A 23,223-nucleotide genomic window follows, 5' to 3' on the forward strand; every position below is an offset into this window, starting at 1 on the left:
CTCTCTGCATACCTCCACCATATCAGGGCTACTCTTTCTGAACCTTGTTGGCCCACCCCTGACCAAATTCAACCCAGTCCCCTATGTGAGGTCATGGATTGCTAAAGGACCCAGATGTGTCACAGACACCAGGAGCAAAACAAGAGATAGGGAGGAGAAGACGCACCAGGAAATGGCCGTGTTGTGGAAGGTTCTGGAAAACTTTACAAACTTGTTCTGTCCTGTGAAGTTAATCTGAATATGCGCTTCATATTATCAGATAGGCAGGAGGCCTATATACTATAATATGTGTTCTGCTGTAGCATACATTGATTTATTTTATTTGAAGTATATTCTGATATCAAATCAAATGTTTGTCCTACAGTGATGTCTTGAAAAGTATATGAAATGTGAGTATTGTAAGCCCCACCTCTGAGTATATGAAATGTGAGTCTTGTAAGCCCCACCTCTGAGTATATGAAATGTGAGTCTTGTAAGCCCACCTCTGAGTATATGAAATGTGAGTCTTGTAAGCCCCACCTCTGAGTATATGAAATGTGAGTATTGTAAGCCCCACCTCTGAGTATGTGTTCATATGCATATGGAGGGTGTTCTGCAGTGACACCTAAAAATGTTGCTGTACATTGATGTCTTGAAAATTAGGCTGTAAGAAATTCAGACTTGTAAGCCCCACAGCTACACTAGAGTATGTGGGCATAGTATATGTTGGAGACAAACGCGTGGCCGACGCGTGACGGTGGCTGTGTGAGAAGCACGCCTGTATCTCTCACATAACTAGAATGACTGTGATGAGTGTGGTGGAAGGAGTCAGGCGCAGGAGGGTAATCACATTTACATTTACGTCATTTAGCAGACGCTCTTATCCAGAGCGACTTACAAATTGGTGCATTCACCTTATAGCCAGTGGGATAACCACATTACAATTTATTTTATTTTTTTGGTGGGGTGAGGGGATGGGGGGGGGGTAGAAGGATTACTTTATCCTGTCCCAGGTATTCCTTTAAAGAGGTGGGGTTTCAAATGTCTCCGGAAGGTGGTGAGTGACTCCGCTGTCCTGGCGTCGTGAGGGAGCTTGTTCCACCATTGGGGTGCCAGAGCAGCGAACAGTTTTGACTGGGCTGAGCGGGAGCTGTGCTTCAGCAGAGGTAGGGGAGCCAGCAGGCCAGAGGTGGATGAACGCAATGCCCTCGTTTGGGTGTAGGGATTGGATGCATGTGTCTATGAAGTTCAAGGCTTAATGAGCTCACCAAACCAATTGTGTGTTCCAATTAATCAGTGCTAAGTAGTTACAGGTATTCAAATCAACAGAATGACAAGGGTGCCCAAATTTTTGCATAGCCTATTTTTCACATCTGATTTAATTTCATACAACTTAATATTGCTACACTAAAAATCTTTGTCTGGACAATACCCCATTACTCAGCTTTTATTAGAAAATGAATGGCATGCCACTGTGATCATTTTCTGTGACGAAAGAGTAAATTATTATGCAGCCTCAGAGGGGTGCCCAAACCTTTTCAGATGACTGGATGTACTTCATAGAAACTGTTACCCTTTATATATTCTAACCACTCTATTTAATGTATTCCATATTAAGGGCCCTAACCTAGGAACACAAATCTTTGTTTCTATTAACATTGTGGACAGTTCTCTCTCTCTCTCTCTCTCTCTCTCTCTCTCTCTCTCTCTCTCTCACTCTCCCTCTAACCCCTCCCTCTCTCTCCCTCTAACCCCACCCCTCTGGCAGAACCAGGAAGTCCCTCCCCCTCCACAAACTCTCTTCTGTGGAAACGAAACTTATCTGATTCTCTGTGTCGTCTGTCTGTGTGAGAGTAAACAACCGTCCAAATGGCTCAGCAGGGAGTTTTGCTGGACCAGGACCAGTTCTGTTGTTCTGTCTGTCTGGATCTACTGAAGGAGCCGGTCACCATTCCCTGTGGACACAGTTACTGTAGAAGCTGTATTGAGGGCTGCTGGGATCAGGATGTTCTGAAAGGGGTCTATAGCTGTCCTCAGTGCAGAGAGACGTTCACTCCAAGGCCTAATCTGAGGAAAAATAACATGTTGGCTGAAGTGGTGGAGAAACTGAAGAAGACAGGACTCCAGGCTGCTCCCCCTCCTGCTCTGTGCTATGCTGGACCTGGAGATGTGGCGTGTGATTTCTGCACTGGGACCAGAAAGCAGAAAGCCCTCATGTCCTGTCTGGCGTGTCTGGCCTCTTACTGTGAGATTCACCTCCAATCTCACTATGAATCTCCTGCTTTGAAGAAGCACAAGCTGGTCAAAGCCACCGCACAACTACAAGAGAAGATCTGCTCTCATCATGACAAACTGCTGGAGGTTTACTGTCGTACCGATCAGCAGTGTATCTGTTATCAGTGTGTGATGGATGAACATAAAGGCCATGATACAGTGTCAGCTGCAGCAGAGAGGACTGAGAAACAGGTAAGACCAGAACTACTTGTTGGTGACTGTCTGATAAACAAAGAATTAAAGATACAGTAGGAACTAAGGCTGTTTGAATATGAGATCATTCAAATTATATCGATCCACGGCAGAACAAATATGACCACAAACCTTGATTATATAGATATGTTAACCCAGAGTCTCCAAATGTATCACCATTTTCTAAAGTCAAACACCATTATCAAACATAATTATAATTCGTTATCAAACACCATTATCATTCGTTATCAAACACCCAATCAGCTCCCCTGTTTTGTGCACTGTTAAAACTATAATCTTTCACATAACAACATAATAATATAATTTCACACAGACTCTTCCTCAACATATTAATCCCTATCTTCGATGGGCCCTATGTCCCATTACTATACTATTGATCTACTGGACAAATAAAGCTTGGTAGCTCATTGAAGAGTGATTCTCCACAGAGGCAGCTGGGGATGAGTCAGCAGAAAGTCCAGCAGAGATTCCAGGAGAGAGAGAAGGACCTGAAGGAGCTCCAACAGGCTGTGGAGTCTCTCAAGGTGAGTATTGTTGACCAGAGGAGACACACCATTTCACATCTCTCCTCCAGTCAGAGAAAGAGAGAGAGAGAGGGAGAGAGGCCCCTATCCAATCCCACTGACCCCACTGTTGGGAACAGGCTGTCTGGACCCCTTTCAGAGAATAGACTGCTTAATGTAACCGGCGGGATATGAACCCGGGTCTACTGAGGAGAGAAACCAACATCTTGACCGTTTCACCAAGAGGACATTCCCCATTAGGCTGACACTGATTTTGAAGTCGAAGGCGGGGCTACCTCATCACAAAACCTCGAGAAATCATGACTGGCTCATGTCCCCTATACATTAACATGGAGCCCTCTCTCTCTCTCTCTCTCTCTCTCTCTCTCTCTCTCTCTCTCTCAATTCAAATCAATTCAAATGGCTTTATTGGCATGGGAAACACATGTTTATATTGCCAAAGCAAGTGAAATAGATAATAAACAAAAGTGAAATAAACATTCAGAAATGAACAGTAAACATTGCACTCACAAAATGTTCAAAGGAATAGAGACATTTCAAATGTTATAACTCAAGTGCAAACAGAGTGAGCCATTCGCCAGACTGAGTTCTGGAGGTGAAATGGAAATGAATGAGGGAGAGTTAAGTGAGGTAGAAGGTGTGGTGAAGAGCTCAGAACCAGAGCCTGGCATCAATGGACATGATAAAGAAGAATCTGGTGCAGTAGGAGTTACATTGTTGGAGAAAGTGGATCCATTCCTTTTGGCAGATCCATTTGGGGTTTCAGGGTGGGTGGGAAAGGAGTTGGGTGCAGTTGAATCAGTGAAGGAAACCTGTAGTGGACTTGTGATATTTGTTTGTGTTTCTTCTGACCAGAGGGAGTGGGCGCTCCGTGTCACGCAACTTGGGTCAAGATCTGTTTCTTGCTTTGCTCTTAGGAACAGGGCACCATTGAAAGGAGTGATTTCTGGGGTAATGTTAAGTGTAGAAGTGGAGCAATTGAAGATGAAGATTCCTGGTGTTTGTGATTCCCGCCGTTTGGTGCAAACCCGGTGTTGAGCGTGGTGAAACATAGGAGTCACTGTCAGTCCTTTTGAGTTTTGAGTCTTTTGTGCCGAATCCACTGCACTGATTCAGGTGCAACGTTTATGATTGATGTTGCAGCAGTTTGTAGGAGGGAGATTCCAAGATGTGGGAAGTGTGCAGGAGGGCATGGGATAGAGGATTGTGTAGTTTCGGTGGAGAAAGTTGGGTGTGTCAACTGTTGGGATGCCCATGTTGGTGGGGATCGGAAGTGTCCGGTGCGAGAGAGGCAGGTTGAGGTGGCTAGAGTCAGAGTAGTGCAGAAGGTGTCGTATGCTGAGGCAGTGAAGAAAGTAGAGGAGGATGGGTCAAGGGTGAGAGATCCTGAGAGGATCCCTGTGTGCAGTAGATCTGTGCCAGCACAGAGGGATAGGCCAACGAGTGATATATGCTTTAGTAATGTTAGCTTCTTAGAGTTCATAGCAATGGTTATCAACTGTACCGCAGAAATGGAAATTAAATCACAGAAAATAGATATTGTGGTGGCAGCTGCAGAGAAGTATTTGGGCATACAAGATTTGACTTCAGAAGAGTTACAGTGTGTGTTGAGTGGTGGTGTTCCGTCCTCCCAGGCCGTTGGCATGGTGCAGGAGCAGATAGGGTCAAAGTAGTGGAATGGGGTAGTGGGTATTTAATGAGTGTTTGGTTAGTTGGAAGGTTTTTAATTAAATGTTCCTTTCCCCTTTTCCCATTTTGTATCACAAAGTAAAATAGATTTATATTATTGTCCAGTTGGGGCGGTAATGCAACATATTGGATGCCAACCACCGTTAAACTCCAAAGAAGAGGAAACTTTATATTATGGCAATGTACAGTGTTGTAACGATGTCTCTGCCTCTCTCATTCCATCACTTTTGCAGTAGTTGGTTGTGTGGGTCTCTGTCTGTCAGCACCCCATTCATAACCAATTGTTGATGGATATTTATAGAGCTCTGATCAGGACGACAATTGATTATGGGTGTATATTTTATGGAACAAGGAAAAACTTGGCTTCAGAAGCTGGACAGAATCCAGTATATAGCTTTAAGGATATGTATTGGTGCATTTAAATCAACATCTGTATGTGCCTTACTGGTGGAGGCAGGAGAGATGCCTTTGTATGTACGCCGTAGAAAATGGTCATTATCTTATTGGGTTGAAAGGCTGTGAGGTTGAGCATCCCACTGCTACTGTTCTAGATGACTGTTGGGAATATACTAGTAGACAAGGCAGTGGTTTTGGTTGGACAGTTGGAAAGCTTGCTGATGAGAGTGGTTTGAGGGAGTTGGAGGTTGGCCCTTCTGTGGTGATAGGGGATGTTCCTCCATGATTACTCCCAGACCCTGTTGTTGATCTAACCTTGGTAGAGAAAAGGAAAGATTGGTTTGAAGTCAGTGATATAGTGAAACTGGTTGACAATTACATTGGTAGAAGTTTTTATGCTTTTCTACCACTTTTCACAGATGGATCCAAGGACCCAGATAGTGGGCTCACAGGAGCAGGCGTTTACGTTCCTGAATTTGATGTGCAGATATGTAGAAGACTAACAGATGAACTGTCAGTATACTCAGTTGAACTGTTGGTGATAATAGTTGCCCTCCAGTGGGTGGAGGACGTACAACCTGTTAGAATTATAGTATACTCAGATTCTTTGTCTGTATTGAATAGTTTATCATCTGGTAAATCTAATAGGAGTGACCTGCTATTGGAGATATTAATGTTATTATGGAGAATTGAGAGAATGGGGGTAGTAGTGACATTCTGCTGGGTCCCAGCACATTCTGGTGTGGAAGGGAATGAAATTGTAGACCAGTTAGCTAAAAGATCTTTGAAACTAGATATAATTTATATTAATGTTCCACTGGGTAGAGGTGAGGCCAAATGTAAGATCAGAGCCATTTTGATAGATGTGTGGCAGAAGAGATGGTACTCTGAGCACAAGGGCCGGCATTTATATGAATAGTTTACAGTTTTACAGAAAGGTTGATGGACCAAGATTCAAAGGTCAGATTAGGAAGGAAGATGTGGTGTTTAATAGATTGCGCTTAGGACATTGTACATTGATCTCGTCATTACATCTGGTTGGCAAGCATGGGAATGGTTTGTGTCTGGAAGGTACGGTCGATGAAACGGTGGAGCATGTGTTGTTATATTGTTGTAAGTATGTTGAAGAGAGGGAAAGATTGAAGTGTAGGGTCATTGAGGTTGGACGGGGTTGGACGGGGTTGGAAGGGATTTTTGGGATGGGGGAGGGTCTATTAGAAGTTAGTAGGGCTCTTCTTTATTTTCTCAGAAGTACTGATTTAGGTAGGAGGATTTAGAAATGTTGGAAACCGTGATTGACCACACACTCCAGCACAGTAGGTGGAGGCATGCACCTTTAACGTTGGTTTGTGGACCGCCATTATATCATAGAAGAAGAAGTTGGTTGTGTGAGAGTTTTGTGGTTCGTGAGGAGGGCTACTATTCTTTTTTCTTTTGGTTCTTGCGTATTTAATGAATTTATTTTCTCATGGTGGAGGGTTTGTTTATTGGTTTCCACTGTTTATCGTTTAGAGTTGAGGGGGGAGTAGGGGTAGTTTGTTAGGGCGGTGTGATGGCCTCAACCGAGTGGAGAAGAAACGCTGTCGCTTCGGATGCGTTCCGGAGAAAGGTGTGGAGGAAGTTTTGCTCATGGTCGGCGAACAGGTTGGAGCGGAACATCTGCACTCTGCATCCAGAATGAACAAGGCGGTGGTTGTGTTAATGAAAAAGGTTTGTCTTGTTGCGAGTGGGATTTTTGTGAGGGGTGTGTTGGTGCAGATTTCGCCTCTTTCGACAAGAGTGGTGGTGGCTAATCTGCCTCCGTTTATTACTTATGAACAGACCGCAAGTAGTTGGTTCGTTTTTTGTAAATTTGCAAGTGGTTTTCGTGTGCTCTCGGCTGGGTGCCAAGCGGAATCTGTTAAACATGTCTCTTTTCGTAGACAAGTGTTTGTTTCTTAACAAACCTCAAGGTTACACAGGGGAGGGGTGGAACACAGGGTTTGCTAGCACAGATAGTTTTCTGTGTTTCTAGTGTGGGGATCATCAGTTATAGGCTACAAGCAGCAATATGATTGATAGGTAGGACAGGTATTGAACCCCGGCCAAATAATCCCTACTCAGATGCGCTAACCTCAACCCTAGTAAACAGGCATTATAAAAACCTTCTACATAAAATTATCTCATATTGGGAGTAAATAGCCTCTGAATAGAAAATAAAAAACACTGCATCTTCCAGCCCACCAATAAATTACATAATGCAACCGTTGCGGTTAGCATATTTACCTCAACATGCCCCTCGCTTGCGTGAGAAGGCGGAGTGCTCGATGCTGGTTGATGAATTTGACAATTAATGTACTAGGAAAATAAGTTTTTGTCGACCAGAGGTGACTGAATTAATGTTCAGGGTTATTGATAATCATTATAGTAATGAAGTATAATTTCAAAACATGACCATAAAAACAGGTAATAATAAACATGACTCATCATTATATTACTTCACAGTAATGTGTTTTCAGTCCTTCCTCTTGCGTTAGCAGTGTGGAAAGGGACAGTAAAAAGCTCAGGCAGGAGGAGTTTTCCTGTGAGGGGGAGTGGTGGTGTATCCAGGGAGAGAACTAAACTAATCTTCTGAAATGTCATTCATGGTCTTATGCTGCCATCTATTGGAATTATTAAGCAACTGCAGTAGTACTGAATAAAGTGTTTTTCCTTACTAATCCTTACTAAAATAGTGATTACTCAGAATTGCAAAATAAATGGCAGGGGAACCAGGAGGGAGGAGAATACATTTTTTACATTTTAGTAATTTAGCAGATGCTCTTATCCAGAGCGACTTACAGTTAGTGAGTGCATACATTTTCATACTGTCCCCCCATTGGAAACGAACCCACAACCCTGGCGTTGCAAGCCCCATGCTCTACCAACTGAGCTACATGGTAGTAGTGCATGGCCAAGTGGTGGTGCGCAGGCCGTGGAGAAAGCGGTGGTGGGGAGGGTTGCAGCTGGGCTACATGAGCTGAGGCAGGTTTCTGTAGTAACAGAGACTTGGCTTGGTGGGCTCATCCCAGGAAATATTGCCTGTCATTGGGGAAGAGGCTCTGATCAGGGGGGAAGTGCAGGGGGGCAGAGACTGGGGAGGAGGAGGACGGTACCGTGCCAATGGAGGAGGAGGAAGAGGGGGGAGGTGAGTCTGCGGGAGCGGAGGACAAGGCGTCTCGTTTTCAGACGGCTCATTGGATCCAGAGCTGACAGCCAGTCAGGCTGAGGGCCCAGTATATACGGTGAGAGAACTTTCTAGGTTCCTGATGGAGACTAAAGGGGAAAAAGAAGGTTCTGCTGGAGTCTTATTTGATTGATCCTGGAAGGTTTGTAAGGTCAGTACAACACCTGATGAAGAATGAGGGGTTTAGTGTCCTCTCACCCAGGAAGCGGAATAGGCTGAGAAAATGGCTCATGGGTTCTTAAGGGCATGTCTTCAGAATCTGCTTAAATGGATGGTTTTTTCTGGCATGGCGGCTTTATGGGCTTCTCTACTGGTTTCTGATTGTGGTGATTTCCCTCCCACCTCTTATGGAGATTTCACGGTTAGACTTCCTTAACATGAACGGCGGCAGAGACTGGGGGAATATGTAAACCAAAAACATTTAAATGCCATGGCAGAAATCTTAGTGCAGGGGTAGCAAAAGAGGTGTGTAAGGGTAGGTTGTTAGTGTTTAGAGCCCAAATAATGACCTTGTCTTTGCTTTCATAAATGTGTGTGCACCTGGTCCTCTGTAGCTCAGCTGGTAGAGCACGGCGCTTGTAACGCCAGGGTAGTGGGTTCGATCCCCGGGACCACCCATACACAAAAAAAATAATAATATATATATATATATATATGCACGCATGACTGTAAGTCGCTTTGGATAAAAGCGTCTGCAAAATGGCACATTATATTTAATTATATTATAGTACAGGGCTCAGTTCTCTGTTTCACCAGAGGGGTTGGAAAAACAGAGTGGGGAAACCAAGAAAATCCCTTGTTTTACGTTTGTCTGATGGGCGGGTAACTTCTGATGTGGGGAGATGAGGGAGCCTGATGGGTGGGTAACTTCTGTTGTGGGGAGATGAGGGAGCCTGATGGGTGGGTAACTTCTGTTGTGGGGAGATGAGGGAGCCTGATGGGTGGGTAACTTCTGTTGTGGGGAGAGGAGGGAGCCTGATGGGTGGGTCACTTCTGTTGTGGGGAGATGAGGGAGCCTGATGGGTGGGTCACTTCTGTTGTGGGGAGATGAGGGAGCCTGATAGGTGGGTAACTTCTGTTGTGGGGAGATGAGGGAGCCTGATGGGTGGGTCACTGCTGTTGTGGGGAGATGAGGGAGCCTGATGGGTGGGTCACTTCTGTTGTGGGGAGATGAGGGAGCCTGATGGGTGGGTAACTTCTGTTGTGGGGAGATGAGGGAGCCTGATGGGTGGGTAACTTCTGTTGTGGGGGAGATGAGGGAGCCTGATGGGTGGGTAACTTCTGTTGTGGGGAGATGAGGGAGCCTGATGGGTGGGTAACTTCTGTTGTGGGGAGATGAGGGAGCCTGATGGGTGGGTAACTTCTGTTGTGGGGAGATGAGGGAGCCTGATGGGTGGGTAACTTCTGTTGTGAGGAGATGAGGCTGCGGCTGTGGAGTTGTACTCTGATTTATAGAGGGCAGAACTCTGTGGTCCTCTGTAGAGCATGGCCCTTGTAATGCCAGGGTAGTGGGTTTGATCCCCAGGACCACCCATATGTAAAAATGTATGCATATGAATGTAAGTCGCTTTGGATAAAAGCGTCTGCTAAATGGCATATTATTATTATTATTATTATTATTATTATTATCCTGGGTTTTCTCAGGTTCTGCTCACAGACCTTTCCAAACTCTCTCTGTCACAGATAAATCAAATAGACCTTTCCCTGGCCTTTCACAAACTCTCAGCTGCTGTCTCTCAGACGGTCTGCCTGTGGATTTTTATAAAAAAGTTCTGGGGAATTATTGGACAGAACGTGTGTTGTGTGAGTGCGTCGGGGTGGGGGAGCTGTCGCTAAGCTGTAGACGGGAGGCTTTGACTCTCCTGCCCAAAATAGGGATTTGAGCGACATAAAGAACTGGAAGCCTGTGGCATTGCTCTGTTTGGACTATAAGGTCTTTACCAAGGTCCTCGCTAACTGACTCAAGTCCCACCTGGACTCTATTGTACACAAGGAACAAACGAACTGTGTACCAGGACGCTCAAACACAGACAATCGGTTCATAATCAGGAGAAAGCCTTTGATAGGGTGGACCATGAATATCTGTTCAATGTGTTGTTTTGGTTGTGGGGAAAATTTTGTGGCCTGTGATCAAATGTTAAATAAATAAATATAAATAATATGCCATTTAGCAGACGCTTTTATCCAAAGCGACTTACAGTCATGCGTGCATACATTTTTGTGTATGGTCCCGGGGATCGAACCCAATACCCTGGCGTTACAAGCGCCGTGCTCTACCAGCTGAGCTACAGAGGACCACGTAATGTCGCGGTCGTATGCTGGGGCTTCATGTATGGTCAAGGTGTGGGGAGGGCTCAGTAGGCCAGTCTGGGTAGGGAGGGGCATTCACCAGGGATGCCCTCTGTCAGGGCAGCTATACACTCTTGTTATTGAGCCCTTTCTGGGCCTGCTACACAGGAGGCTACAGGGAGTGTGGGAGCCAGGCATAGGGTTGGGGACAGGCATAGCAGTGTCAGCATACGCTGATGACGTCTGTGTTGGTTAGGGATGAGCAGAACCTACAGGCCCTGGAGAATAGTTTGAGGGTGTACGAGGGGGCGTCTTCTGCTTAGGTAAACTGGGGCAAGAGTGAGGCTCTGTTATGTGGGGCATGGAGGGACAGGGCACCTCCGCAGCTTCCAGGGGGGTTGCAGTGGGGCTGTGAGTGGCTCAAGATGCTTGGGGTGTATCTGGGCTCGGAGGGTTGGGATAGGAAGAACTGGGAAGGAGTGTCACAAGCGGTGGTGTCGAGGCTGACGAAGTGGAGGTGGCTCATCTCCCAAGTGGCATACAGAGGGACGGTGCTGATCATCAACAACTTGGTGGCATCCTCTCTATGGCTTAAATTGGCCATTCTCAACGCCCCCGGTGGTCTGCTTGTGGACCTGCAGCGCAAGTTAGTGAATTTTTTCTGGTCAGGGTGGCAGCGTTCTGACTCAGCAGCACAGAGGCTACTGTACCGTACGGAGGTGGGCTGGAGGGAACCAGCATGTGCTCTGTTGAGGAGGGCTGGTGGTTTGGGGCTGGATCAGCAGCTCTTCATCATGCGGCAGGAGAGACTCAATACAGCAGGGGTCTCTGATTTCTATGCTGCAGTACTGAGGGCTGGAGCAGCCTGAGGAGGGGCCACCACAGTTTCCACCACTGCAAGTGACAGCAGAGACTGGGGACTGGCAGGAGAGTCCGGAGGACTTACTGACTTTTAACACTCTGAGCTTAGTGGGAGTGAAGGGGCATCAGTGGCAGGGGGTTGTGGGGGCTGAGAGCATGGCAGGGTATAGGTGGAGGGTGCTCTATAAGCTCCCAGTGCTGGAAAGGTCAGGGGTCGTCCAGTGGAGGGTATTACATGGAGCCCTGGACACCAATAGCTGGTTGGCTCGGGTTGACCTGGGAGTTGGGGAGGGGTGTCCGTTTTCTGCAATGACAGACTGTTCATCATGTTTTTTTTGTGTTGCCAGGGTAATGCCATTACTGTTGACGCCTTAGGGTTGAGTTTGAGTTGTACAAAATGATCAACAGTGTGGAGATGTTTCAGGAGGTATGGGGGCTCAGGGGGGCTGTCTGTACGGCTGGAGAGGAGGGGTTGGATGGACGGTTGGAATGTGGTGCTGGATGGTGTATTGTACTGTGGTGTTGGGTACTGGATAATGTGATTGTGTGGAGGTTGTGGTGGCACGCAATGTGCTTTTAGGAGTGGGGGTGTTCGTGTAATGAGGATGGCTCATTAAAGTAAGACAAGTCTCTCTCTCTCTCTCTCTTAACAGCGCTCTGCACAGGCAGCAGTGGAGGACAGTGATAAGATCTTTACCGAGCTGATCCGCTCCATTGAGAGAAGGCGCTCTGAGGTGAAGGAGCTGATCAGAGCCCAAGAGAAGGCTCAAGTGAGTCAAGCTGAAGGACTCCTGGAGCAACTGGAGCAGGAGATAGCTGAGCTGATGAAGAGAAGCACTGAGCTGGAGCAGCTCTCACACACAGAGGATCACATCCATTTCCTCCAGGTAACTCAACTGCCTTGATACATGTGATATGAAATTAAAACTCTCAATCATTTGGTTCTGCTCCCTCTCACTCTCTCTCTCTCTCTCTCTCTCTCTCTCTCTCTCTCTCTCTCTCTCTCTCTCTCTCCCCCCAGGGTTATCAGTCTCTCTCCGGTACCAGTGTATCTTCAGACTTACCCAGCATCGTTGTCCGTCCTCTTCAGTACTTTGGAGATGTGAGTAAGACTGTGTCTGAACTGAGAGAGAAACTAGAAGACACCCTTAAAGGAGAATGGACCAAGATCTCCACTACAGGTGTGTTGGAAATAATAAGAACATCAACTTTAGACCATTGAAAGTTCCCTACTAGTCATATACATGTGGAATATGGTGTGATGATAACTTTCCCTCTCTCTGTGAATGTGTTTGTGTGTCTGTAGTGAATATAGTGGATGTTGTACTGCCTCCAGAGCCCAAGACCAGAGAACAGTTCTTACAATGTGAGTCTCTTTATTCTGAAGTAACTAACAGTCTCTTTTTACTGACACTCCTAACAATCCCTCTAGAAATATATAGCAATAGTAGATCTAATCAAAGACTGGGTATCTATCTGACTCCTCATATTTCTCTGATTTGATCTCTGCTGTGCTCTAATCAAAGACAGGGTAGATACAGTATCTGACTTCACTTATTGTTCTAACTCCCCTCATTGGTCTCTGCTCTGCTCTTCTCCCAGATTCCTGTCAGCTCAGACTGGACCCAAACACAGCAAACACACACCTCTCTCTGTCTAAAGGGAACAGAAAGGTGACCTATACAGGCAAAGACCAACCATATCCTGTTCATCCAGACAGATTCACAAACATCTTGATGGTTCTGTGTAGAGAGGGTCTGGCTGGACGCTGTTACTGGGAGGTGGAGTGGAGTAGGGGGGATGTTTATACAGCAGTCTCATATAAAGACATCAGCAGAACAGAGAGGGGTAATGCATTTGGAGAGAATGACAAGTCCTGGAGTTTAGTGTGCTCTAGTGGTGGTTATTGTTTCAGACACAATAAAGTTATGACTAAAGTATCAGGCCCTCAGTCCTCCAGAGTAGGAGTGTACCTGGATCACAAGGCAGGTACTCTGTCCTTCTACAGTGTCTCTGACACAATGACCCTCCTCCACAGAGTCCAGACCACATTCACTCAGCCCCTCTATCCTGGGTTTTGGCTCTCTGGTACTGCTGAGTTGGTTCAACTGTAGTAGGGTCCACATAGATACTAGTCATGCTGGTGTAGTCTATAGCTGAGCTGGTTAAACTGTAGTAGGGTCCACATAGATACTAGTCATGCTGGTGTAGTCTATAGCTGAGCTGGTTAAACTGTAGTAGGGTCCACATAGATACTAGTCATGCTGGTGTAGTCTATAGCTGAGCTGGTTAAACTGTAGTAGGGTCCACATAGATACTAGTCATGCTGGTGTAGTCTATATCTGAGCTGGTTAAACTGTAGTAGGGTCCACATAGATACTAGTCATGCTGGTGTAGTCTATAGCTGAGCTGGTTAAACTGTAGTAGGGTCCACATAGATACTAGTTAAGCTGGTGTAGTCTATAGCTGAGCTGGTTAAACTGTAGTAGGGTCCACATAGATACTAGTCATGCTGGTGTAGTCTATAGCTGAGCTGGTTAAACTGTAGTAGGGTCCACATAGATACTAGTCATGCTGGTATAGTCTATAGCTGAGCTGGTTAAACTGTAGTAGGGTCCACATAGATACTAGTCATGCTGGTGTAGTCTATAGCTGAGCTGGTTAAACTGTAGTAGGGTCCACATAGATACTAGTCATGCTGGTGTAGTCTATAGCTGAGCTGGTTAAACTGTAGTAGGGTCCACATAGATACTAGTCATGCTGGTGTAGTCTATAGCTGAGCTGGTTAAACTGTAGTAGGGTCCACATAGATACTAGTTATGCTGGTGGTGATGGTCCGCAGATAAAAATGCTGTTTTTCTGTACAATTATTTTTGTCTGACTGATTTAATCTTCAGAGTGTAATTAAAACGTAATAACGTATTTTTATCAAATGCAATGTTTTAATTGGCTACATTTACATTAATCATGATGTTTGCTGTTAATGTATGTTGGTTGGCATTCAGAACCATTGAAATGTTTTCTCAATTGATTCTCTGTCTCAATGTCATTTTCCTCAGTATCATGGAACAGGTAGTGTTACTTACTTGCTAATTGAACTATATGGGCCGGTTTCCCGGACACAGATGAAGCCTAGTCCTAGACTAAAAAGCATGTTCAATGGAGATGTCCGGGAAACCGGCCCTAAGTTTGGCATCTTTTATTCTCCCATACTGCTCTGTCAAGCAACATTAAACCTGTCCAGCAGGTGGTGGTATTAACCAAACAATAAAAACCCAGCAGATATCTTGACTTGTCACTCAGTATATCAGTAATGTTCAGAATTGTACTTTAATATCATTGGAGATTGATGGTCTTTTTAATCCACTACCCAGAGTCAGGAACAGATGAAGTTAGGTCTGCTACTGTTCAGTTATTAAATATGATTCATGGTGATGGGAAATAAAAATCCATCTAGTAGTAGTTTTCCTTTGCTATTTATTCCAAGGTGTGTCTTTAACTTGTAAATGGATTGTGTTGAAGCTGGCATGTGGTGTGGATGATAGAATAGAGTGAATAGAGGAGAGAAGAGAGGAGGAGAGGAGAACATCATATAGAAGACAGATAAGATAGAGAGATAATTCATACCCAGGGGAGTTACTGACTCTGTCCCAAATGACACCCTGTTCCCTACGTAGTGCACTAGGCTACTTCTGACCAGATCTAAAGTAGTGCACTACGTAGGGAATAGGGTGGAGATTGGAGATTTGCTCACTGGCATTAGAATATTAGAATATCATACTGTAATATTAGTGGTTGCCTCATTAGAATATTATAATGTAATGTTAGTGGTTGCCTCGTTAGAATATCATACTGTAATGTTAGTGGTTGCCTCATTAGAACATCATACTGTAATGTTAGTGGTTGCCTCATTAGAATATCATACTGTAATGTTAGTGGTTGCCTCATTAGAACATCATACTGTAATGTTAGTGGTTGCCTCATTAGAACATCATACTGTAATGTTAGTGGTTGCCTCATTAGAATATCATACTGTAATGTTAGTGGTTGCCTCATTAGAATATCATACTGTAATGTTAGTGGTTGCCTCATTAGAATATCATACTGTAATGTTAGTGGTTGACTCATTAGAACATTAAAATATCATACTGTAATGTTAGTGGTTGACTCATTAGAATATTAGAAAATAAAGTAGTGCACTACAGTGTCTTGTGAAAGTATCCACCCCCCTTGGCATTTTTCCTATTTTCTTGCCTTACAACCTGGAATTAAAATGGATTTTTTGGGGGGTTTGTATCATTTGATTTACACAACATGCCTACCACTTTGAAGATGCAAAATATGTTTTGGTGTTGAAACAAACAAGAAATAAGACCCAAAAAAAAACAGAACTTGAGCGTGCATAACTATTCACCCCCCCCCCCCCCCCCCCCCCAAAGTCAATACTTTGTAGAGCCACCTTTTGCAGAAATTACAGCTGCAAGTCTCTTTGGGTATGTCTCTATAAGCTTGGCACATCTAGCTACTGGGATTTTTGCCCATTCTTCAAGGCAAAACTTCTCCATCTCCTTCAAGTTGGATGGGTTCCGCTGGTGTACAGCAATCTTTAAGTCATACCACAGATTCTCAATTGGATTGAGGTCTGGGCTTTCACTAGGCTATTCCAAGACATTTAAATATTTCCCCTTAAACCACTCAAGTGTTGCTTTAGCAGTATGCTTAAGGTCATTGTCCTGCTGGAAGGTGAACCTCCATCCTAGTCTCAAATTTCTGGAAGATTGAAACGGGTTTCCCTCAAGAATTTCCCTGTATATAGCGCCATCCATCATTCATTCAATTCTGACCAGTTTCCCAGTCCCTGCCGCTGAAAAACATCCCCACAGCATGATGCTGCCACCACCTTGCTTCACTGTGGGGATGGTGTTCTCGGGGTGATGAGAGGTGTTGGGTTTGCGCCAGACATAGCGTTTTTCTTGATGGCCAAAAAGCTCAAGTTGAGTCTCATCTGACCAGAGTACCTTCTTTCATATGTTTGGGGAGTCTCCCACATGCCTTTTGGCGAACACCAAACGTGTTTGCTTATTTTTTTCTTTAAGCAATGGCTTTTTTCTGGCCCCCTTCCATAAAGCCCAGCTCTGTGGAATGTACGGCCTAAAGTGGTCCTATGGACAGATACTCCCATCTACGCTATGGAGCTTTGCAGCTCCTTCAGGGTTATCTTTGGTCTCTTTGTTGCCTCTCTGATTAATGCCCTCCTTGCCTGGTCCGTGAGTTTTGGTGGGCGGCCTCTCTTGGCAGGTTTGTTGTGGTGCCATATTCTTTCCATGTTTTAATAATGGATTTAATGGTGCTCCGTGGGATGTACACATTTTCGGATATTTTTTTTATAACCCAACCCTGATCTGTACTTCTCCACAACTTTGTCCCTGACCTGTGTGGAGAGCTTGGTCTTCATGGTGCCGCTTGCTTAGTGGTGTTGCAGACCCTGGGGCCTTTCAGAACAGGTGTATATATACTGAGATCATGTGACAGAACATGTGACACTTAGATTGCACACAAGTAAACTTTATTTAACAAATTATGTGACTTCTGAAGGTAATTGGTTGCACCAGATGTTATTTAGGGGCTTCATAGCAAAGGGGGTGAATACATATGGACACATCACTTTTCCGTTTTTATTTTTTAGAATTTCTCGAAATAAGTAATTATTTTCATTTCACCAATTTGGACTATTTTGTGGATGTCCATTATATCCAAATAAAAATCTATTTAGATTACAGGTTGCAATGCAACAAAATAGGAAAAACGCCAAAAGGGATGAATACTTGCCAAGGCACTGTATCTGACTAACCTAACCTCTACTCTAAATCAGCCGACAAGGTGAAAACTCTGCTCCTGTAAGTCACTCTGGATAAGAGCGTCTGCTAAATGACTAAAATGTAAATGTAAGTCCAGTCAGGATGGGAAGGAAGAAGATATGACCGTCTTATGGTAGTTGCAGACTGATAGTCAACTTCTAACACGTTCTCAACAGGGGCTCGGATCAAATAGGCCTACACATTTCATTTCCTATGGAGCCTTGCCTAAATAAGGAAAGTGTGTATGTGTTTTTAGGGGAGGGGATGTTAAGCCTGCTTGTTGTAGTGCAGTACACCTCAACACCCACAGCCCACTCCTCCACTGCAGATTCCTCCTGCCTCTGCCTCTCCACCTAGACCAGCACCCAGAGACCAGCACCACCTCACAGCCAGGACACTGGGGAAATAAGAACAGAAGACAACATGGTCAATACAACAATAGCAACAACAACAGGCCACTACAGAGACGGACAGAGAAGAAGTCAATAAAGGACAGGGTAATGTTTAGAAGGCACAACACAGAAGAAAACCCAGTGAAACAGGAGGTAGAATACTATCTGAACTTGTGCAATATTAAATGCGTATTTCCCCTGTTTAACACCTTAAATATGGGCCATTACCCGTCTATCGAGCTATCTGTAGCTAGCTAAACGTAGCTAGCTAACGTTAGCTAACCAAGCTAGCTAGCTGATCGTTTTGTGAACAGAACTCGTGAGCATCGCATTCAGAATTGCTTTTTTATTTTATTTATAAAATATATTATTTGTTGCAAACTGACTAAGTAGATATCTGTTCAGCTATCTATCTATACCCATTTCTGATGATCCATTGATCTCATCCATGATGTCTTGAGGGCTGTGTCGCAAGCTAAATGCAAAAATATTTAAACAAATCCTTAGGACCAATGAGAGTAGAGCTACTGAGTTAAGATGTTATACACACATGTCCATATATGGCATTGCGTTGGCAGCCATATTGGATTCTCTATCCGGTCATGTCCCTGGAACTGGGACCACATTATACCTCAAACTTTTGGCACAATTATTTTTTATTGCAAAAATGTAACTTATTTTGAGAATGAATGCAACATCTGCGACCTGGCCAATATAAAGCAAAGCAGTGCGATAAAAATAACACAGAGTTACATAAAAAAAAAAAATTGGTCATTTAGCAGACGCTCTTATCCAGAGCGATTTACAGGAGCAATTAGGGTTAAGTGCCTTGCTCAAGGGCACATCGACAGATTTTTCACCTAGTCGGCTCGGGGATTAGAACCAGAGACCTTTCGGTTACTGGCACAACGCTCTTAACCAATAAGCTACCTGCCGCCCAAATGGGATAAACAAAACTACAGTCAAAAACACAATAGAAAATCTATAAACAGTGTGGGCAAATGTAGTAAGTTATGGAGTTAAGGCAATAAATAGGCCATAGTGCAAAATAATTACAATTTAGTATTAACACTGGAGAGATAGATGTGCAAAAAATTATGTGCAAATAGAGATACTGGGGTGCAAATGAGCAAAATAAATAACAATATGGGGATGAGGTAGTTGGGTGGGCTAATTTCAGATGGGCTGTGTACAGGTGCAGTGATCGGTAAGCTGCTCTGACAACTGATGCTTAAAGTTAGTGAGGGAGATAAGAGTCTCCAGCTTCAGAGATTTTTGCAGTTCGTTCAAGTCATTGGCAGCAGAGAACTGGAAGGAATGGCGGCCAAAGGAGGTGTTGGCTTTGGGGATGACCAGTGAGATATACCTGCTGGAGCGCATACTACGGGTGGGTGTTGCTATGGTGACCAATGAGCTAAGATAAGGCGGGGATTTGCCTAGCAGTGATTTATAGATGACCTAGAGCCAGTGTTTTTGGCGACGAATATGTAGTGAGGGCCAGCCAACGAGAGCGTACAGGTCACAATGGTGGGTAGTATATGGGGCTTTGGAGACAAAACGGATGGCACTGTGATAGACTACATCCAATTTGCTGAGTAGATGGTTGGAGGCTATTTGGTAAATGACATCGCCGAAGTCAAGGATCGGAAGGATAGTCAGTTTTACGAGGGCATGTTTGGCAGCATGAGTGAAGGAGGCTTTTTTGCGAAATAGGAAGCCGATTCTAGATTTAACTTTGGATTGGAGATGCTTAATGTGAGTCAGGAAGGAGAGTTTACGGTCTAACCAGACACCTAGGTATTTGTAGTTGTCCACATATTCTAAGTCAGACCCGCCGAGAGTAATGATTCTAGTCGGGCGGGCGGTTGCAAGCAGCGTTCGATTGAAGAGCATGCATTTAGTTTTACTAGTGTTTAAATCAAATCAAATTGTATTTGCCACATGCGCCGAATACAACAGGTGTAGACATTACAGTGAAATGCTTACTTACAAGCCCTTAACCAACAATGCAGTTTTTTTAAGAAAAATGTAAAATAAAAAAAGTGGTAATTAGTAAAATATAAAACCAAATAGCTAAAGAGCAGCAGTAAAATAAAATAACAGTAAGGAGGCTATAAATAGGGGGGGTACCGGTACAGAGTCAATGTGTGGGGGCACCGGCTAGTCGAGGTAATTGAGGTAATATGTACATGTGGGTAGAGTTAAAGTGACTATGCATAAATAGTAAACAGAGTAGCAGCAGCGTAAAAGAGGGGGATGGGGTGGGGTTGGGGGGCAGTGCAAATAGTCAGAGTAGCCATGATTAGCTGTTCAGGAGTCTTATGGCTTGGGGGTATTGTCACGATCGTCTAAGGAGGAGGACCAAGGCGCAGCGTTGAAGGTGAACATATTTATTATACTGATCACACGATCAAAACAACAGACGATAACGTGATGTCTACGGTTTAACACAAACCAAATAAGAACAAGAAACCACAAACACAAAGGAAAAGACAGACAGTTTAAATATGGCTCCCAATCAGAGACAACCAGCTGACACTCGTTGCCTCTGATTGGGAGTCACTCAGGCCAACATAGAAATACAAACTAGACCCACAACCTACAACACAAAACATAGAAACTAACACCCTGGCTCAACATACGAGAGTCCCCCGAGCCAGGGCGTGACAGTACCCCCCCCTAAAGGCGTGGACTCTGACCGCGCCAACCAAACACAACAGGGGAGGGACCGGGTGGGCACTCCGCCTAGGCGGCGGATCCGGCTCCGGGCATGATCCCCACTCGCTCTCTAACCCCCCAAAGTACACCTGGTCCGGTCTGGACCTGCTGACCGGAGCTGGACTGCACACTGGTGGAGCGGATTGCTCTAGCTCCGGCGTGAAGCAGCTGACCCGTGCCGAACCAGGCACCAGTGGAACAGGCACGGGCTGTGCCGGACTGACGACGCACACCACTGGCTTGGTGTGGGGAGCAGGGACGGCCCGAGCCGGGCTGACGAAACGCACCCCTGACTTGGTGCGGGGAGCAGGAGCGGGCCAAAACGGGCTGACGAAACGCCCCACTGACTTGGTGCGGGGAGCAGGAACGGGCCGAACCGGGCTGACGAAACGCACCACTGACTTGGTGCGGGGAGCAGGAATGGGCCGGACTGGGCTGGCGACGCGCACCACAGACTTGGTGCGGAGAGCAGGAACGGGCCGGACAGGGCTGACGAAACGCACCACCGACTTGGTGCGGAGAGCAGGAACGGGCCGGACCGTACTGGGAACACACACCACTGGCCCTACGTGGGGATCAGGAACAGGCCGGACCGGACTTGCAACACACGCCAGTACCTCTCGCCGTGCCTCTACATCTTCCACCCCCTCTTCGACCAGTGGCCCCCGTAACCTGGCGGCCTCCTCTGCCAATCCGCTGGGCCGCTCTGCCGCGGTCTCCTGCTGGCCCGTCGTCCACGGCGTTAGCCCCCCCCTAAAAAAATTCTGGGCTTCACTCCTACCCGTGGCCAAGGTCTCCATGTCCCTCGCCAGCCGTTCGCCCTTCTGCCACAATGTCAAGCCCTTCTCTTCCTCACTCGGCTTGACCCAGTCGAGGAGGCGAAGGAGATCTGTTAGGGATCTCCCTGGCGATGGCTCCTGGACACGCTGCTTGGTCACATCTTGGTGGTTTCTTCTGTCACGACCGTCTAAGGAGGAGGACCAAGGCGCAGCGTTGAAGGTGAACATATTATTTATTATACTGATCACACGATCAAAACAACAGACGATAACGTGATGTCTACGGTTTAACACAAACCAAATAAGAACAAGAAACCACAAACACAAAGGAAAAGACAGACAGTTTAAATATGGCTCCCAATCAGAGACAACCAGCTGACACTTGTTGCCTCTGATTGGGAGTCACTCAGGCCAACATCGAAATACAAACTAGACCCACAACCTACAACACAAAACATAGAAACTAACACCCTGGCTCAACATACGAGAGTCCCCCGAGCCAGGGCGTGACAATAATTACAATTTAGTATTAACACTGGAGAGATAGATGTGCAAAAAATGATGTGCAAATAGAGATACTGGGGTGCAAATGAGCAAAATAAATAACAATATGGGGATGAGGTAGTTGGGTGGGCTAATTTCAGATGGGCTGTGTACAGGTGCAGTGATCGGTAAGCTACTCTGACAACTGATGCTTAAAGTTAGTGAGGGAGATAAGAGTCTCCAGCTTCAGATATTTTTGCAGTTCGTTCCAGTCATTGGCAGCAGAGAACTGGAAGGAATGGCGGCCAAAGGAGGTGTTGGCTTTGGGGATGACCAGTGAGATATACCTGCTGGAGCGCATACTACGGGTGGGTGTTACTATGGTGACCAATGAGCTAAGATAAGGCAGGGATTTGCCTAGCAGTGATTTGTAGATGACCTGGAGCCAGTGTTATTGGCGACGAATATGTAGTGAGGGCCAGCCAACGAGAGCGTACAGGTCACAATGGTGGGTAGTATATGGGGCTTTCGAGACAAAACGGATGGCACTGTGATAGACTACATCCAATTTGCTGAGTAGATGGTTGGAGGCTATTTTGTAAATGACATCGCCGAAGTCAAGGATCGGTAGGATAGTCAGTTTTACAAGGGCATGTTTGGCAGCATGAGTGAAGGAGGCTTTTTTGCGAAATAGGAAGCCGATTCTAGATTTAACTTTGGATTGGAGATGCTTAATGTGAGTCAGGAAGGAGAGTTTACGGTCCAACCAGACACCTAGGTATTTGTAGTTGTCCACATATTCTAAGTCAGACCCGCCGAGAGTAATGATTCTAGTCGGGCGGGCGGTTGCAAGCAGCGTTCGATTGAAGAGCATGCATTTAGTTTTACTAGTGTTTAAATCAAATCAAATCCAATTGTATTTGCCACATGCGCCGAATACAACAGGTGTAGACATTACAGTGAAATGCTTACTTACAAGCCCTTAACCAACAATGCAGTTTTTTAAAGAAAAATGTAAAATAAAAAAGTGGTAATTAGTCAAATATAAAAGCAAATAGCTAAAGAGCAGCAGTAAAATAAAATAACAGTAAGGAGGCTATATACAAGGTGGTACCGGTACAGAGTCAATGTGCGGGGGCACCGGCTAGTTGAGGTCATATGTACATGTGGGTAGAGTTAAAGTGACTATGCATAAATAATAAACAGAGTAGCAGCAGCGTAAAAGAGGGGGATGGGGTGGGGTGGGGGGGGGGCAGTGCAAATAGTCCGGGTAGCCATGATTAGCTGTTCAGGAGTCTTATGGCTTGGGGGTAGAAGCTGTTGAGAAGCCTTTTGGACCTAGACTTGGCGCTCCGGTACCGCTTGCCGTGCGATAGCAGAGAGAACAGTCTATGACTAGGGTGGCTTGAGTCTTTGACAATTTCTAGGGCCTTCCTCAGACACTCCCTGGCATAGAAGTCCTCGATGGAAGGAAGCTTGGCCCCAGTGACGTACTGGGCCGTACACACTACCCTCTGTAGTGCCTTGCGGTCGGAGGCCGAGTAGTTGCCATACCAGGTGGTG

General features: G+C 45.5%; 1 protein-coding gene across 1 annotated transcript; it reads left to right on the forward strand.

The window, feature by feature from the left end:
- Positions 1–1,781: 1,781 nt before the first annotated feature.
- Positions 1,782–14,720, forward strand: LOC311123995 (tripartite motif-containing protein 16-like). Its single transcript, XM_084198218.1, has 6 exons — positions 1,782–2,445; positions 2,895–2,990; positions 12,084–12,317; positions 12,452–12,611; positions 12,737–12,796; positions 13,033–14,720. Exons 1-6 carry the CDS (start codon positions 1,849–1,851, stop codon positions 13,542–13,544), a joined length of 1,659 nt encoding a protein of 552 aa, XP_084054344.1. The 5' UTR covers positions 1,782–1,848; the 3' UTR covers positions 13,545–14,720.
- The last annotated feature ends 8,503 nt before the right edge of the window (positions 14,721–23,223 follow it).

This window comes from Coregonus lavaretus (assembly GCF_964263955.1).
Source record: "Coregonus lavaretus genome assembly, contig: HAP1_SCAFFOLD_2079, whole genome shotgun sequence".
Taxonomy (NCBI): Eukaryota; Metazoa; Chordata; class Actinopteri; order Salmoniformes; family Salmonidae; genus Coregonus; species Coregonus lavaretus.